Source organism: Pseudorasbora parva, chromosome 21 (genome assembly GCF_024679245.1).
Source record: "Pseudorasbora parva isolate DD20220531a chromosome 21, ASM2467924v1, whole genome shotgun sequence".
Taxonomy (NCBI): domain Eukaryota; kingdom Metazoa; phylum Chordata; class Actinopteri; order Cypriniformes; family Gobionidae; genus Pseudorasbora; species Pseudorasbora parva.
In genome coordinates, this window is record NC_090192.1 from 27,571,465 (window position 1) to 27,588,641 (window position 17,177).

Consider the following 17,177-nt stretch of genomic DNA (forward strand, 5'->3'; position numbering starts at 1 on the left):
CAGTTTTATGTTGTTAGTGTGAGAAGTCTTGTGTGTGTGTGTGTGTGTGTGTGTGTGTGTGTGTGTGTGTGTGTGTGTGTGTGTGTGTGTGTGTGTGTGTGTGTGTGTGTGTGTGTGTGCGTGCGTGCGTGTGTGTGTGTGTGTGTGTGTGTGTGTGAGAGAGAATTTCATATCATTTTGTGTGAACGCTAACATGACTGTGCTGTTAAATTTGTTTTGAAGATTTTCCAAATCTCTGATAACACACAACAAGATCAAATGTTTCAGAAAACACAAGGAGTCGACAAACTTTTTTGTTTGCTGGCCAGAATTTATTTCTTTATAATATCTACCGATATAAAATATTAGTCACATTCATAAAGACCATTAATAACTATGTTTGCTGTATGTTTTGAGATAATATATATATAATTGATGATAAAGCAGATCAGTTGCAGATGTCTGTTTGGCAGCAGTATCTCTGCACCTGAGGAGGCAGATCACCGTCACACTCACTACTTGTGCCACATCTGCGCACCTCACCGTCTACAAAAAGAAATACACACAACGGCTTTCACAAAAGGCTATTACATGGGTTGAAAAATAATGCTGTCATTATTATTAAGATGCCCTCGTATTTTTGGGTTTATTTATGAACTTTATTCTGCAATACTTAGGGCACTATCTTGTTTTAGTATCTGAGGAAATTAATATGGTCAACTCACAGGCTGGAGAAGTCATTGTGATCTTCAAGCAGGTATTGAAACCACTGGTGCATTCTTTCACTGTTATGTTGCTCTCAGGACAATAGGGAATAACTGGGTCGATCTGCTGGCAGTAGTTACACTTCAGTGCCTGTGCAACTAATGAGATCACAATTTTGGAAAAGTTTCTTTGTTATTGTGATATATATATATATATATATATATATATATATATATATATATAGGTAAACATTTTTTGTGGTCTTTTACTATTTTAATCACAAATCACTGGTCTGAAAATTTACTTAAATACTGTATATTAAAATAAAGTATATAGAACAGCCTTTCACAACTCACATAGCTTTTTACAGGAGTTAAAATGTCTTCAAATTGTTCAGTTGTTGAAAAATGTCTTAATTTGAGTTAATGTGAAACCAAATATTCCCTATAGGTTTCAAATCTGGACTCTGACCAGGCCAAACATTTTTTGGATCCTGGTTGTCTTTGCAGTGCTGGCAGGAGCATTTTCTTCTGATCGTTTCTCTTCAGATCCAACTTCCAACTTTTTATTTATTTAAGGAGAAGCAAGCCATCACGCAATACAGTCCCTGACAAAAGTCTTGTCGCTTATATATTTTGTAGAAATACCTGATATTAACCTGACTTTTAATTAATCAATTGGTGTTAGAAATAGCTCATATGAAAAGCTTAAACCCTCCCAAATGATGTTTAATGCACTGAAATAAATAATTTTCACAGAAGAAATATATATCATTTAATCAAGACAGAAAGGTCAAATTTTGGCAAGACAAAAGTTTTGTCGCCTATACAGAAATGTAACAGATTTACTGCAAATACAAAAATATGTCAGCAAATTAAGTTGTGGTGCTGTGAGATCCAAATTGAATATCTTGTATGACTTCCATTAGCTTGAAGGACTGCATCCATGCGGTTTGGCAAGGATTCATACAATTTATTGATGAAGTCATCAGGAATAGCTAAGAAAGCAGTCTTGCATGCCTCCCAGAGTTCATCAATATTCTTTGGTTTCGTCTTCCATGCGTCCTCTTTCATCCTACCCCACAGATGCTCAATGATGTTCATGTCTGGTGACTGGGCTGGCCAATCCTGGAGCAACTTGATCTTCTTCGCCTTGAGGAACTTTGATGTGGAGATGGAAGTATGCGATGGAGCACCGTCCTGCTGCAGAATTTGGCCTCTTTTATGGTTGGGAATATAAGAGGTAGCTAAGATTTCTTGGTATTTTAGACTATTGATGTATTGATGACGCCACCAAACTTCACTGTTTTCTGGGTGAATCTCGGATCCATTCGGGCACCAGTAGGTCTCCTGCAATATTTGCGGCGACTGTGGTGTAATTCAACTGAAGATTCATCTGAAAATCCACCTTCTGCCACTTTTCCAGCGTCCATCCTTTTAGCAGGCTGTGGGCCTTGGCAAATGCTACACGGTTTTTCAATTGTATTTTGTTTAGTGCTGGCTTCTGGGCACTGATTCGACCATGGAGGCCATTTCGAGGCAGAATCCTACAAACTGTTCTGGTTGACACAGGGACTTCAGGTGACCAGGTCTCGTGGAGCTCTGCTGCAGTGGAAAATGGGCTGGCCTTGGATTTTCGAGCCAACAAACGGTCCTCTCGAGCAGTTGTCTTGCGGGGTCTGCCTGACCTGGGCTTGTCAAAAACGTCTCCAGTCTCTTCAGATCTTTTTTTTTATCCTCTGTACTTGACGCTGAGACACATTGAAGGTGTCTGCCACATCAGCAGTGGATCTGGTCTTCAGCCTCTTGATAATCAAAACTTTAGTCTCAGGGTGAATCTTCGGCATGTTTGCAGAGGTCTAGTTGTAGTTGATGTGAAGGTCTAGCGTACTGGGGTTCTTTTTATACACACTTGAGCCCTAATTGATCCAATATTAGTCACAGGGGAAGCTCATATGACAAGGTGACAACACTTATGTCTTTGCAAAAATTGACTCAATGGGCTTTACCAAGCTGTGAATATTAGAATACTTTTTGAAAGTTTAGTTTTTCACTGAAACATTATCACAAAAGCTGGTGGGATTATAATGAGCCATTTCTTGTAAAAATATCTTGATTAGAAATATATTTCAGCGGCACTTTAGGTCAATTTGTACACAAGCGACAAGACTTTTGTCAGGGACTGTATTCTCCTGAACTCCAAAGCGAATGACTTTTCAAAGTGAAGTAGCTCAACTAAACAGGCTCCCCAACACAATGACACCTCTTCTTTTATGCTTCACTGTGGTAGAGATGCATTTATTACTAACTTTCAAAGACTCCGCTCTAGAGCATCACTATGCAACTTCAGTGTGATTCATCACTCCACACGTAACTTCCGATATTCTGGCAAAAACTTCATTCTGTCTTTGATGTTTATCTGAGACCTCAATGGCTTTTTGAGTAGCGCATTTGCTTAAATGTTCTCATATCCTGACCAGTGAATTTGTGGTTAAGACAATTAAAAGCTTAGTGTTTAACCTATACCGTTATATATACAACAATGATGTAGATAATTTACATAATACATACACAAATGGGCAAAAAAAGAAATAATTATAATTTACATAATATGAGAAATCTGGAGAACAAGGATCTGAAAACAGTCAACATTGTTTTCCACTCACCACAGACGGCACCTACAATCATGATCAGAGCCAATGTGCAGGATCCCATCTTTCTTTCTTTATCATAGTGACAGAAATGAATGATTAAGTATGAAAAAAGAAATACATGTAAAATCGATATTTATTAATGCATTAAGACTAAAAATGTGATTTCAAAAATCTTTCTTACCTTCTTAGTATGTAGTGTTGTCCAAGAATTATTCAGGGAGATGAATACAGCATGTATATATATGACACCCGATAACAAGTGTCCTCCTCCCTGCCAACACAGTCATTTGCTATGGGGTATTATATGTCCTGTGAACCACTTTTGTGTACCACTTTAGATCCTTAGTTTTAATGTAAATTATATGGCAATATATGGCATAAAAATATGGCCTTATGGCATAAAATCAACATTACAATATAATTGAATGTTTTATTTCTTTTAGCACCAGCAGTTTTATTATTTAATAATTTGCCAGTGTATTTGGATACTTATTGTACTTAAATTTAAATATAGGGAACTAGATTTTTTTAAATTGCTAACATGTAATACTTGTCATCCTTAAATAAAAAACAACAACATATAATTAAAGAAGAGATTTAATATTTTTGGATACAAAACAAGTTTATGAAAGCAGTAGGCTATATCTCACACATCGCCACAATATTTGAGGTCATTTGCTTTGTGTGCACAACAATGGTGAAATATTACACTGTCACACCCTAATGTTCCCAGAACTGAACAAAAGAGAACAATTCACAAGCACAAATTCTGAGAATCAAAAAATAAAAGTTTATATCATTTAAAAACTATATGAACATGTTCAAATTCATTTTCATAAACAATGACACACATCTGAATATCAATGAAAATTAATTATTATCTGTAAAAAAAAAAACAACAACAATCAAATACCGTACAGAAAAATAATAATCTCATTTAAAAAGACATCAAAAACAAATTGATTTTATGAATACGTAACATTTTCCCCTCGCTGATCCTGGTCGTCTTATTTGAGAATTGTGTTGTAATCCACAGAGCCTTGTTTATACAGACACATCGAAAGGATCATACCACATATCTGCAAACATAAAGAAAGATATTTTTCATTCTTCAACTTTTCAGTTAACCATTAATCATTTAGGCCTATAATATCTAACCATGGCAATGCCCTCAATTTACGATTTTGGTCAATGGTTGGATGAATCTTCACACCACACACTAGCCTACTATTATAACAACACAAACAACATCTACCTTGCCAGTATTCCACAGTGAAATCTCTGTGAGGGAAGATACAATTAAAAGTAACCACTGAGACCATTGCACAATTATATGCTGTTACTCTGAGCTAAAAAAACAAACAAACAGTCACACCAGAAAATCAAAATGTAAAGAAAAGAAAATCTAAAGAAACAGTACTGTTAATTAGTTGCTATGTTATTTCCACACCAAGTAGTGTCCTGCATTAGCTATAACAAAACGTATTACACAGCACTCGACTAGAATACTCGATTCTGATCAATCGCAGAATTCAGCGATAAGAGATTTCCTAATATTCATCAACTCCCATAGCTCATCCGGGGAACTCGTATTAAGGTGCTGTCACATTTACCGTTGTTCAGCGAATATTCGCTGCCAGAAAATTCCGTAATTTCAACAAGAATCCATTTTCATACAGCGTGAAAGTTTTGCATCCGGTTCTGTTGTTCACTTGAATGTGAATTTGGTGTGAGCTTATTTGACTCTCTCTTTTTTCAAACAAATGCAACTAACTCAATCTTGAGGAACTTCAGTTTTAAAATAACTGTAATTACATTGCAGTGTTCGTCTTACTGACCACCTTGATTTGATTTGCAATTTTTTGCCCTTTAAAGGATGTTCACTTTAAAATGAAAATTATCCCATGATTTACTCATCCTCAAGCCATCCTAGGTATTTACTTTTTTCTTTCTGATGAACACAATCAGAGTTAAACTAATAAACATCCTGATGTTTCCAAATGTTATAATAGCAGTGAACAGATCTCATGAGTTTGAAGCTAAAAAAACACATTCATCCTTAATAAATGTACTCCACAGGGCTCTGTGGGGTTAATAAAGGCCTTCTGAAGCGAATCGGTGGGTTTTGATAGAAAGATATCCATATTTAAAACGTTATAAAGTAAAATATCTAGCTTCGCCAGATTGCCTTCCGTATTCAATTTACGGAAAAAGCCTAACTGAGCAGTTTGAACAGCGAGAGGGGTTGCACTTTCTTTGTAAGTTGAATACAAAAGGCGGTCTGGTGGAAGCTAGATATTTTACTCGTGAGCGTCGTTCATGGCAATTATAAAGTTCGAAAACATCAGGATATTTATTAATTTACCTCTGATTGTGTTCATCTAAAAGACTAATGTCATATACAGCCAGAATGGCTTGAGGGTGATTAAATCATGGGGTCATTTTCATTTTAAAGTGAACAAATCCTTTAATGGAAGATTTAAGACGGGTATAAACTCATTTCTAATCAATATTTCATGTCCACACATTTATATTTGGGCTGTGTAATAAGTGTTATAATGTTCACTCAGTATTTCCTTATGGCAAAATAAACCCCTTAAGGCTGGAACACAGTTTGCTGTGAACGACGTGAAAGTTTGGTTTTGTGTGATGCTTAGTTGTTTAGTGCATGAAGTCCGGTTTTTCTCAGTAAAGTTTGCAAGTGAAGCCTAGTGTTTTAAAATATATGTGTATTCCAGCCTTTATGAGTGATACAAGTGCATACTGTACATTATTCCTCCATGCAAAAAATGAAGCACTCAACCACACCACACTGGTCACAAACAGAGACCTGGACAGCTGAACATGACTGCCATGTGACTTTCTAGGGCAGCAACGGTGCGTGCGATTAAGACAACAGAAAGATACGAGGCAAATCCACTGAAGACACTACGAGACAAATGGCCAGAGGGGATAAATAAAACACTCAGCAACACCATTAAATACTCCTGTTAAACATTCTTATCAACGCTAAATGTGGACAGTAAAGGCATGTAGCATACATGTTTGCATTATCTGAATTGGGTTTAATGTGTTTGGTGACAGCTTGCTTACCTCTACGACAGAAATGGCCAAAATAACCACCAAAATTAAGGTAAGATTTTCTCCTAGCCATTTGTTTATATTGTCTTTGCAACCCTTTGAGAGAGAGAAAAGAGGTACGACTCAATTTGTCATGTTGGAATAAAATTTAAAAAATAATTACACACTGTCAGAAAAAAGGTACAGTGCTATCACTGGGGCGGTACTCTAAGGTACAAAACTGAAAAGGTACTACTATGTACCTTTAAGGTACTAATACGCACTCTTAAATACTGATATGTACCTTTTAAGGTATTAATATGTACCATTTAGGGGTTAGTAAGGTACAAAGATGTACCTTTTTACTTTTGTACCTTAGGGTACCGCCCCAGTGACAGCACTGTACCTTTTTTTCTGAGATTGCAGGGCGGAACTGACACTATACCTGCTTATAAATCCCGCATGTGTGATTTGAGGAACATGTGTCACAAAACTCTGGAGCTTGGGTTTCAAGTGTCGCGTTGGCAGTGGCATTGGCTATGTAGAAGCAGGAGCAAGGTATACCACCCTCCCAGTCTTCTGCTCCACCCCAACCGCAGCATTTGGTCTGTAAAGATATAACGAAGGTGACGTTTTGTTTCAAACTTCCCAATGTAGCTAATTTTGCTTCCAAGTTCTACTGATATCATGGCGTGCATTATGCACACGTGACATGTTATACTGACAATTTTATAAGCTGAATGGAATTGAAGATTTTTTTTTGTTGTAAATTAAGTGATTTTTTTTTTTTTTTTACTTGTATGATGCTTTTACTATCTTTCTGAGCCTTGAAGATAAACGAAAGTCTTACGGTTTAGAACAAAATGAGGGTCAGTAATCAATGACAGCATTTTCATTTTGGGGTGAACTAACCATTTAACTGAAACTATGCGGGTGGATCTTTAGTTCCCAGCATGCTTTGTGTAGGACTGACTTGGGAGAGTTTTGAAATTAAAGAGTTTATTTAAATTAAATAAATAAAATTAGCCCATGATTTACTCACCCTCAAGTCACCCTAGGTGTTTATGACATTCTGTTTTCAGATGAAAAAAAGCAGAGTTCTATTAATCTTATCCAAGCTTTATAATGGCAGGGACTTTTTTTCATAAAAATGCATCTGTCCATAAACTAACAAGCTCCACACGGCTTTGGGGGGGGGGGGGGGGGGGGGGGGGAATGAATAAAGGCCTTCTAAAGCAAATTGATACGTTTGTGTAAGAAAAATATCCATATTTAAAACTTTTTTTAATAAAGTTCCAGCCGATCACCGTGGAAAAGTGTTGAAAGTGCCGTCTTAGATATCCTAAGATTACCTCTGATGAGCGTAACTGGCCACATAAGCCTTTGAACTGCAGAGGCACTTTCAAAACTTTTTCCACAAACTTAATATGGAACTAATACTACACCTAAGATGACTTGAGGGTGAGTAAATCATGGGCAATTTTTCATTTTTGGGTTATCCCTTTAAGTGTTATTTTATGCAGCTTTGAAGGCAAAGAGTGCAAGAAGGCATTTCTGATGTTTTCCAGGACGTTTTTGGTTACTGCATAAATTATATGATGCATGTTGTTACATTCAGTGAACATAGTTGTGTTTGGTGCATTTCTCACATCACTTTTTACATTTGCACAGCAGTTAGTTATTTGTGCACATCATAGTAGCAGTTTCTCATTCTCCAACAAATTGCAAATGCTTTTGGACATGTATCATTGCTTTCATAGAACTCTCTGCTGTTATATAACATTATCATTTGCTTATGTCATGTAAGTCAAAATTAACTATCGCTACTGTGAATGCTAAATAATCATTCCACATAAAACTAATAGTCCTCATTTCATTGCTTGAGTCATTACATACAAAAATGTTGTCCATATCACAGCAGAGTCCTGCAGAGGGTGGATTCGTCCCTCGAGGAGATACTTTCCTCGATGCATTGAAAGAGATGATATCTGCTGTGATGTAGACGAAATTATGTGGCCAGACGACTGGATGTGCATGAATGATTACAGTATGTTTTATGTTCAGTTCCAATATGTCCTGCAATATTATTTACAGTTGTGCACAGATCTACCCAAAGGGAGTTTGTTTGTTTTTCTTTTACACAATGCTGTGAACAAATTAGAATTGCAAAGAGCATATTAAGTAAAAATGTGAAACATACATCAGTGTCTTTTACTCAGTTACCTCACTAAATACAGTAATGTGTAACTTCACTGTATTTTACAAATGACTGTGCTGTCTTGAGCATTTTCAGGTAGTCACCAAGATCTAACTTTTTTGCATTGGAAAACATTTACAGAGTAAACTGTCTGTCATAATAAAAACATGACAGAGCCAAATGACTATCTCGTTCATAAACATTGTGTCAGGACTTTTCATCTTGATGACACTGACACTTTCATTGACACAAATACTTGCTTTTGAGGAATGAGCTATATGAGCAAGTGACACGTTTTTGCAGGTTATCAAATAGGTTTTCCAGTTTATACTAACTTTTTTGAAAACTGCATTAACTGTTGTAAAAATGTAAATAGTGATGTGAGAAATGCACCAAAGCAACTGAGAAAAAAACTGTGATGTCAGTTCAGTGACTTACTAAATGCTTAAGTAAATAAAAATGATCTCTTATTCACTTTTCTACTTTTACTTAAAGGTGCACTATGCAACTTTTCCATCCGCTAGAGGACACCTATTCAAAACAAAGCGTAGTTTGACGACGTCAAGTTTGAGCGCAGCATCTTGGGACGTGGTCTTCACCTCACAGCCAGTGGAAAATAATAGAAATCATGTTGATGGATGCGGTTATTAACGTCACTGTAGTATGAAACAAAGCAGGACAGAGTGCTGTGGAGCTGAGCATGGCTGCTGGACCGATTGTTACACAAACACATGCCTCGCGAGCAGAGGTGTAGTGGTAAAAAAAGAGGTGGGTAAACTATAAATTCTGGGTGACCGCATCGTGGTTACGGTAAGGTGGGTCACTGCCTACCGGTGTATGCAGCCCGATCTCACGGCAATTCGTACTAATACGAGGTGGCTAATATGAGCACATATGAGAGAAAACACTAGAACATATTCACATTAAACAAGTTGGAATCAAAGAATGTTACTTTTGTCTTAAAAAATTACTCAAGCCGACTAATCGATTTTCAAAATAGTTGTCGATTACAGTTTTTGCCAATTGCTAATGAGGCAGGTGCAGATTAACGACAGAAGGATGAATTTGGTGCCACATATTTTAATTTAAAGAAAACTCAGTTTCTGTAATTAACAGAAGATAGACAATGTAAGTTGCACTGTAGTTTCCACAAGTGTTTAGCCTAATGGCTGCCGACATTAACAGACGATTTTGCTCAACTAAAAAAACAATAATACCAAATTTTTTCCATTTGAACACAAAATACACTGCATCATTACAGCTTTTTTTTTTTTACAGGGTTTCGACATGCTCTCTACAATAAACCAGCTGCCTGTGATTAATTAATATCACAACAATGTCCAGAGTGCCTCTTTGTCCACTTGAAAAGTGATTGAAAAGTGTCACAAGCTGATTAAATATACTACAAATGGATAATTATGTCATTTTGAAATAATTGCCGGATATCCTTTTTTGAATCTTGGTTGCGTGTCGTTCATGAATGATTTGTTCATTTTGAACGAATCTTTAATATGACTCGGAACTACCGAGTTGTCTCAGAGAGTGATTCGTTCATTTTGTGTTTACTGCGCATGCATTACGCAACATATGGCTTCTGATCGTTCTGATTCTGAATCGACAGGTGAGATCCGAGTCTTTTGTTCTTCCTGTCAGTCCCATAGAGACGGAAAGACAAAAGATTGGCTCATTTTGCTGAACGAGACTCAAAGATCCGAGTCAGTAAAATGATCCGAACTTCCCACTACTCTCACTGACAGTTGCAGCGCAATATGAAAGACTTCGTCTAACTGTACAAACAACCAATGAAAATGAACAATATGAAACTAAAACGACATAAGCTTAATTTAAAAAGGCTTAGGAACTGTAGGCTATTTAGAGGTGGATAAACTCAATTTAGAGGTGGATAAACGCACTTTGGAGGTGGATAAAGGCTATTTCCAAATTTTGGGAGGTGCGTAAATGGCGTTTACGGCCGTTTAGCCTCCACTACATGCCTGCTCGCGAGCGACGGGACTTTTATTATGACTGGACGGGACTCAGTTGCCGGGCACTCGCGCTATTTCAGCTTTTCCGGTCATGAGAATGAGGTAACGCAGCTCAGTTTATCATATAAGATACATTTAAGTGTGTTTAAAATGATATTATGATGTTACTCCATGCGTTTGCTCAGCGGCTGCTGTGAGACTTGTTGCACACTGCAGTAAGAGTAAAGCTTCTGCCAAATAAAACCGGAAAACCGAGAGTAGCGCAGATATGATGCAATTGACAGGCGACTTCTTTAGATGCTATGCTGAGATGTCTCGTGTCCTTGGTTAAAATAGCAATTTTCTCACAATTTACAAATAGTTGGAAACATTTGGGATATTGTAAGTATTCCACTGAACAAAATATATAACACTGGCCTAGTGGTTTTTGGATATTTTACTGCAAAAAAAACACATAGTGCACTTTTAAGGTGATTTTACTTAGGCCAATTCCATGTGTGAAATGGAATTAGATTTGTTATTTATTTTTTTGTGTACTGCGGTAGTTTTTTACTCACCTCCTTCTGAATAGACTCTAGAATCTGTTTAAAATCCTGGAGACTGGAATCATTCTTTCCAAATGACTTTATTAGTTCAAGAGAATGATCATTTAGTTTACCGACCAACTGATTAAGAGTGAGAGGGGGAAAAAACAAGTTAAAGATGTTTATGTCATTATTTTGTATAGACTTCAGCAGACATATAACATTTCAAAAAACTGAAATCAATCAAACTGATTAAAAGCTTGACACCAAAGAGGGTGAATTAAGTCATGCAAGATCTGTATAAAAAGTCCAACGCCTGGGTGGGACTGCAGATCTGCATGCTTGAGTTACCTCAGTCTTCTGGGTGTAGAAAATAACCCCACCCACTATCTGAGCCGCGAGAAGAACTGTGAGCAGGATGAAATACTGCAGATAAATAAAGCTCACTTTAATGTTTCAGCTCAGTGGAGCAAATCAACTTACTGCTGCATTACAAACACCAGTACAAAGAACATGCAAAAGAGGTTGGTGACTAACACTAGACTCTTAACATTTAAATAAAAATAAAAATAAAAATAAAATCCTGTCAAGTTTTGTTTCTCTAAAAAACTCACAATTGCCAGAAGGCATTTGACAGTCTTCAGAGAACCCAGACATCCTAGGAAGCCTAATGACATGGTCACGGAGCCACTGGCGATCAGCAAGTAGGAGAAGAGAGAGATGGGAATGTACCCTGTAAAAAACATGGAGCAAATGCTTTAATACCTCGCAATATACGATCATTAACAGACAAATATAGCACGTTCTGTGACTTCCACACACAAATAAATATAAAACTTACTGAAAATGCTGGTCTCTGAAAATAGTACCCATAGTCCCAAAGATAAGAGGAGCGATCCTAAGAGCTAAATGAGAAAAACACAGTCCAACAGTAATCTGACATGTTGTATACAGGGTCAAAGGTTTGGCTTTTTTGATATACGTAGCCTACTTTATTTAATTTTCATTTTGGATCAGTTAAACGTGCCTATATGCAACTTACAAAGAATATCAAGTTGAAGAGAAATAGGAAGTATTTGGTGAGACTGAGACAGCACTCAGATGCCATATCTGTAAGCACAAAATAAATATTGAAATCATCTTTTTAGAACCATTGAAAACAATATATATGATAAGCAGAACATTGCTGTTCCACTTTTATTGTGCTTTTTTTCTTGAAGAACAGCATGTGTGTTAAATTTGTTTTCGTATTTGTTTGTATGGATTTGCTGCTCGGAAAGATTAAGAAAACCCTTCTTCTTTCTTCAAGCACAAAAACAGAACAGGGTACAGGAAGTAGGCTACTCTCGTATTTCCTTGCCTATGGTAACGAAACCAAAGCTATCGTTTTACACAGGCAAGCATTAACTATTCAGGCACTAGCTAGCACATGGGACAAAGGTGCTTTGTTTGCTGTTATGAAAACTGGAGAATATATCCTTCAGGGGTTATGAAAATTCAGTTTATTTTTAGGAATACATCATGTTTTACGGTTAAAATGGCTAGTGCTTTTTTGTTTTGTTATTTCTCCCTTTTTTATACTGTTATTGTAACCAGAAAACACTTGCATTAACATTTTTGCAATACTTTTTATCTTTTATTTTTCAGGAAATATTAGGCCTATCTCATCGTTTACAAAATCAGCATCTAACGGGCATTTATTAAAACATTTTAATGATTTGACTGAAGTTGTAATGCTTTCTAAATAGATTCAACAAGGAAATAAAGATGTTAAACTTACCTTAAACAAACTGGTCAAAGTCAGTAAGATTACACGATGGGTAAATGAAACATAGCAGCCTTGCATGAGATCATGTAAAAATACATTTTGCATAAGTAAAATGTTTGATTCTGATTCGCTGTATTGCTTGTGAGTTCATGCCTGTACGCAAAGCATCAGTGACTATACTTCAGTATAAAGCAGGTGCACAGAACACCCACCATAAATAAAATATCAGCCCTCGTCACATAGATCCACATATCCCCACTTACGTTTCTGAATTAGCAGCATTTAATTTGAAATATGTGAATTATTATTTGACATGCTATGACATTTTGTGTTGTTTTCGTAGGCTGCAAGATTTAGAAAATGTAATTGATCTGACATTTATAAAAAAGCAACACTAAAACGCGTTTGATTTGTTTTCATCTAACTATTCCCATAGGCATTGTGAAAAAACTTATGGATATCGATTTCTGTGAGGGAACAAAAGAAATGATCTCAGATAGTAAGAGCATACCTGCTCATAACAGCAGATGAGTGCATGAAAACGAAACACAGGGTCAGAGTTCGAGGTTAATTCATCTGAGATCACTATTATGCCTCCCACAGGAGCCTGACATTTCAGCTCTCATTCCCTGTTTCAACAAGCTTCCAGATCAGCCTGTTCCCTCCACCCTCACTCTAAATACAGCTTTAGCACAATTAGTGCTAGATAATTAGGTGGAATGTTTTAGGGCTTCCCTGTTAATGGATAGAAAGGGGTAGTAGGTGCAGTAATTATATCTAGGGTAAAGTGCTGTTATTAAATGGAAGAAAGCATCATGGATTGAAATGGATTTCAATATAGACGGACAGACAGACAGACAGACAGACAGACAGACAGACAGACAGACAGACAGACAGACAGACAGACAGATAGATAGATAGATAGATAGATAGATAGATAGATAGATAGATAGATAGATAGATAGATAGATAGATAGATAGATAGATAGATAGATAGATAGATAGATAGATAGATAGATAGATAGATAGATAGATAGATAGATAGATAGATAGATAGTTTTATTTAATGCACTATTCCTTCTCACTCCTCCTGCTCTCTAACCTTGCTAAAGGTCTGATTTATTCTGTCTCATCATTCTCTGTCCTCCCTCCCTCTCCCGCCTCTGTAAACAGCACCAGTAATTATGAGAAATGAACAAATGAACAGAGTTTCATTATGTTAATATGGTGTATGCCGCTGGGTGTATAAAAGACAGACTGTCTTTCATTCAGACACACACCTGAATCCACCCTGTTATTTGAAGGTCTCTTTTTTCTGGAATTTTGTATTTTATTAATACTCATAAACAGCAACTGTTCTCTTAGAAGGTAAGTATTATTTGTGCGGTGCTTGTTTATGCTTTAACCACTGTACTATTTTTAGGATTGTGTCTTAAAAGTTCTTTATAGAATGACGCAAACTAACTAACAACAGAAATAATGAAACTATTTTTTTCCCTTCTATTTTCCCCCAAATAACATGGCTGTTTTACAAGGCTTGGATGTACATACATGCACAGTTTTGTTTTCTACAGATGCAGAAAAATTGCGCTCTACTGTGCATCTCACTCTGTGTCTTTACTGCACATCTGTCGAGGATCCATGGCATGACCCTCACGGTACATCTTCTATAACCTCTTCTTTAGCTCAACAATATACTTATTCTTTTTTCCATCATCTCTTTTATGGGTCTCTGTTAATCCCACAGAATCCAGAGAAAAAAGGCTGGACTCTACACAGTGCTGGGTACCTGCTAGGACCTTGTAAGAGCATTGCATTCAAACAATTAGACAGAGTTTTGTTCAAAGGTTAATATTGGTTTTATTGCTATAATGTTGTGGTTCTCTTGCAGATGCTCACAGAACTCTTAGACACAGAGCTACGGGCAAAAGAGACATATCGAATGAGAGCTCAAGCGTACCAACACCTTCATTCAGTCAGCCCTTAATGCATTTATTACTGAAATATTACATTCTTTCGCATTCTTAAATATTCTTCTTCTTTGTTAAATTAATTTTTGTAAGTATTTCTGAACTAGTTTTCCTATCCCATAGATTATTACTATCTTCTCTCACGGCTGGGTCATCTTGCATATCTGCGATTAAAAGGTGAATGACATAATAGTATGAATGATTGATTTGTTTCCTTTTATTTCTAACTGCAAACTGCAAAATATGATTTTATATATACAAGTAAAAGTATTTTTCTCTTTCAGAAATGGGAATGACTGAAGATTTTAGTGGCTCTTTAATTAATGACAATATGAAACAATAACAGACATTTATCCGTTTCAACAGTTGCTCTGTAATAATGTTTTACATTTCATCCTTTGAATCATTATTTAGTATGTATAAACAAGTTGGTCAAATGCATTGGATTAATATCCCATGAATCTGATTGGGAGATCTCTCCAATTTAAACAGAACATTGTTGGTGCATAATTTCCTGTTTTGGAGTTCAAATAAAGCACTTTATGACAAATGTTTTTAAAATCCCCTTAATGTTTATTTCATATTAAAAAAAGTAAATTGAGGATAATCTGGCAGAAGCAATGTGTTTGTGAATCAGAGTTCAGTTGAAACCTGTTGATTTCACTATGGCCATTTACAAATACACATTTTTAAACAAATAGCAAACTAATAGCTTGTAGATTCCAATAAGCCATTTGTATGACAAACACAGTGAAAGAATAATTAAAAAAATGTGTTGAAAAAAATTAAACTGTCAAAGGCTAGTGGGAGTGCATTTATATGATGTGTAATAAGTGCTCCTGGGTTATTAATTATTATATTATTTATTTATTTATTTATTATTATTATAAGATTAATTTCAGACCAGATTTATTGAATACTAATGAGTCCAATGTGTTTTGGTTGTCGTTTTCTTTAATGTCATACGTAGCAGTAATGAAGATCAAACATTTAACACTTGGCGCCATCTTTTGGCATAAAGGGGGAATTACATATTTGTAAATGGATCTAAGGGTTAGTTCAGCCAAAAATGTAAATTCTTTCATTAATTGATCACCCTCATCTCGTTTGAAAAATTCAAAACACAAATTAGTTTTTGAGCTTTCTCACCCATTGACAGCAATTTAATTAGCATTTTCAAGGCACATAAAGTTAGGAAAGACATCATTAAAATAGTCCACACATGACTGGTTCAACCTTAAAGGGGTACTTCAGCGCTGGGAAGATGAATCTGTATTTAAACTGGGTCATCAATGGTCAAAGTAGTCAAATGTAGTAGAAATGTAAAATTATTTTTGAATTTGGTGCCTTCTAGACTGAGAAACACAGAAAATGTATTTTTGTCTCATGTGGATGAAAGACTACAATTCCCAGAATGCTTCGCTGCCCTGTGAGGCCATTCCCAAAGCCACCAACTTGATTACTGTGACTGAGTTGGAAAGACACTACAATTAAAAACTGAACGTGTCTGTTCAATATAATGAGTGAGTCACCGCGCGAGTATCACAGCACTGAGCACTTACTGCAAGAGTGCAATGAGCTCAGATGAGCTGAGCTCTCCTGATGAGAGCTGAGGTAATCGCGACTACACTCACGGCATACATTCACAACGCGAGTTCAGTCTGGCGCGATTTAGTTCATGCCTTTGCAAACTTAACTTTCATAGTAATTAATTTGAGAAGTTAAAAGACTTACATTGCTCACCATAGCTCCGTTTAAATGAGTGCCTGCAGCCTCGAGCTGAGCTCTGAGTGTAATCTCGCGAGTTCAAAACATGAGGAAATGGCTCCCTCTGCTGGCTGTAGTCTTTAGCCTTTGGCCAAACATTCCTCCTATGATGGAAATATCGTCAATTTGCAACATAGGAGGAATTTTTCCAAAATATAAAATGCATAAATCTCTTGTCTCAGAATATACTTCAGGGTTTCTACTGATACAAAGCCATATGCTAATCGCTGAAGTAACCCTTTAATTTTATGAAGCGACGAGAATAGGCTTACATTTTAAACGCAAAAAAGCAAACATAAATAACAACTTTCTTAAACCATTTCTTCACGTCTGCGAGCCCCGACTTGCAAGAAAAAAAGTAAATCCTGCACCTATTTACTAATTCCTTCCCTCGATTTATAAATAATTAATAGGTAAATCATGCACACGATTTAGCCTAGGCTTCTATTTTTTTTCCCCATGCAAGCTCAGCTGATTAGGCCTACATCGAAAATATCTGTGTTCCAAAGATGAACAAAGGTCTTACGGGTTTGGGTGGTGAGTAATTAATTAAAGAATTAAAATGGGTG

At 36.4% G+C, this 17,177-nt stretch overlaps 3 protein-coding genes across 5 annotated transcripts; 1 reads left to right on the forward strand and 2 right to left on the reverse strand.

Moving 5' to 3' along the window:
• Positions 1-356: 356 nt before the first annotated feature.
• LOC137055971 (lymphocyte antigen 6D-like) lies at positions 357-3,802 on the reverse strand. The gene is made up of 4 exons (XM_067429895.1): positions 3,519-3,802; positions 3,350-3,406; positions 705-842; positions 357-525 (listed from the first exon to the last, which is right to left on the reverse strand). The coding sequence occupies exons 2-4, from the start codon at positions 3,396-3,398 to the stop codon at positions 428-430; spliced, it is 285 nt and encodes a 94-aa protein (XP_067285996.1). The 5' UTR covers positions 3,399-3,406; positions 3,519-3,802; the 3' UTR covers positions 357-427.
• A 114-nt stretch (positions 3,803-3,916) lies between these two features.
• Positions 3,917-12,993, reverse strand: cd37 (CD37 molecule). Of its 2 annotated transcripts, XM_067429894.1 has the most exons (9): positions 12,884-12,986; positions 12,146-12,213; positions 11,945-12,008; positions 11,718-11,836; positions 11,455-11,529; positions 11,137-11,244; positions 6,843-7,004; positions 6,431-6,514; positions 3,917-4,416 (listed from the first exon to the last, which is right to left on the reverse strand). In XM_067429894.1, the coding sequence occupies exons 2-9, from the start codon at positions 12,209-12,211 to the stop codon at positions 4,345-4,347; spliced, it is 750 nt and encodes a 249-aa protein (XP_067285995.1). In that variant the 5' UTR covers positions 12,212-12,213; positions 12,884-12,986; the 3' UTR covers positions 3,917-4,344. The 2 variants fall into 2 exon arrangements, with proteins under 2 accessions (XP_067285995.1, XP_067285994.1); XM_067429893.1 differs by lacking the exon at positions 3,917-4,416 and having other exon boundaries at positions 6,088-6,514; positions 12,884-12,993.
• Positions 12,994-14,109: 1,116 nt separating this feature from the next.
• On the forward strand, positions 14,110-15,557 carry gall (galanin-like). 2 transcript variants are annotated; one of them, XM_067430283.1, is made up of 6 exons: positions 14,110-14,239; positions 14,446-14,529; positions 14,619-14,673; positions 14,763-14,846; positions 14,965-15,018; positions 15,126-15,554. In XM_067430283.1, exons 2-6 carry the CDS (start codon positions 14,446-14,448, stop codon positions 15,182-15,184), a joined length of 336 nt encoding a protein of 111 aa, XP_067286384.1. In that variant the 5' UTR covers positions 14,110-14,239; the 3' UTR covers positions 15,185-15,554. The 2 variants fall into 2 exon arrangements, with proteins under 2 accessions (XP_067286384.1, XP_067286383.1); XM_067430282.1 differs by having other exon boundaries at positions 14,158-14,239; positions 14,407-14,529; positions 15,126-15,557.
• Positions 15,558-17,177: the final 1,620 nt, after the last annotated feature.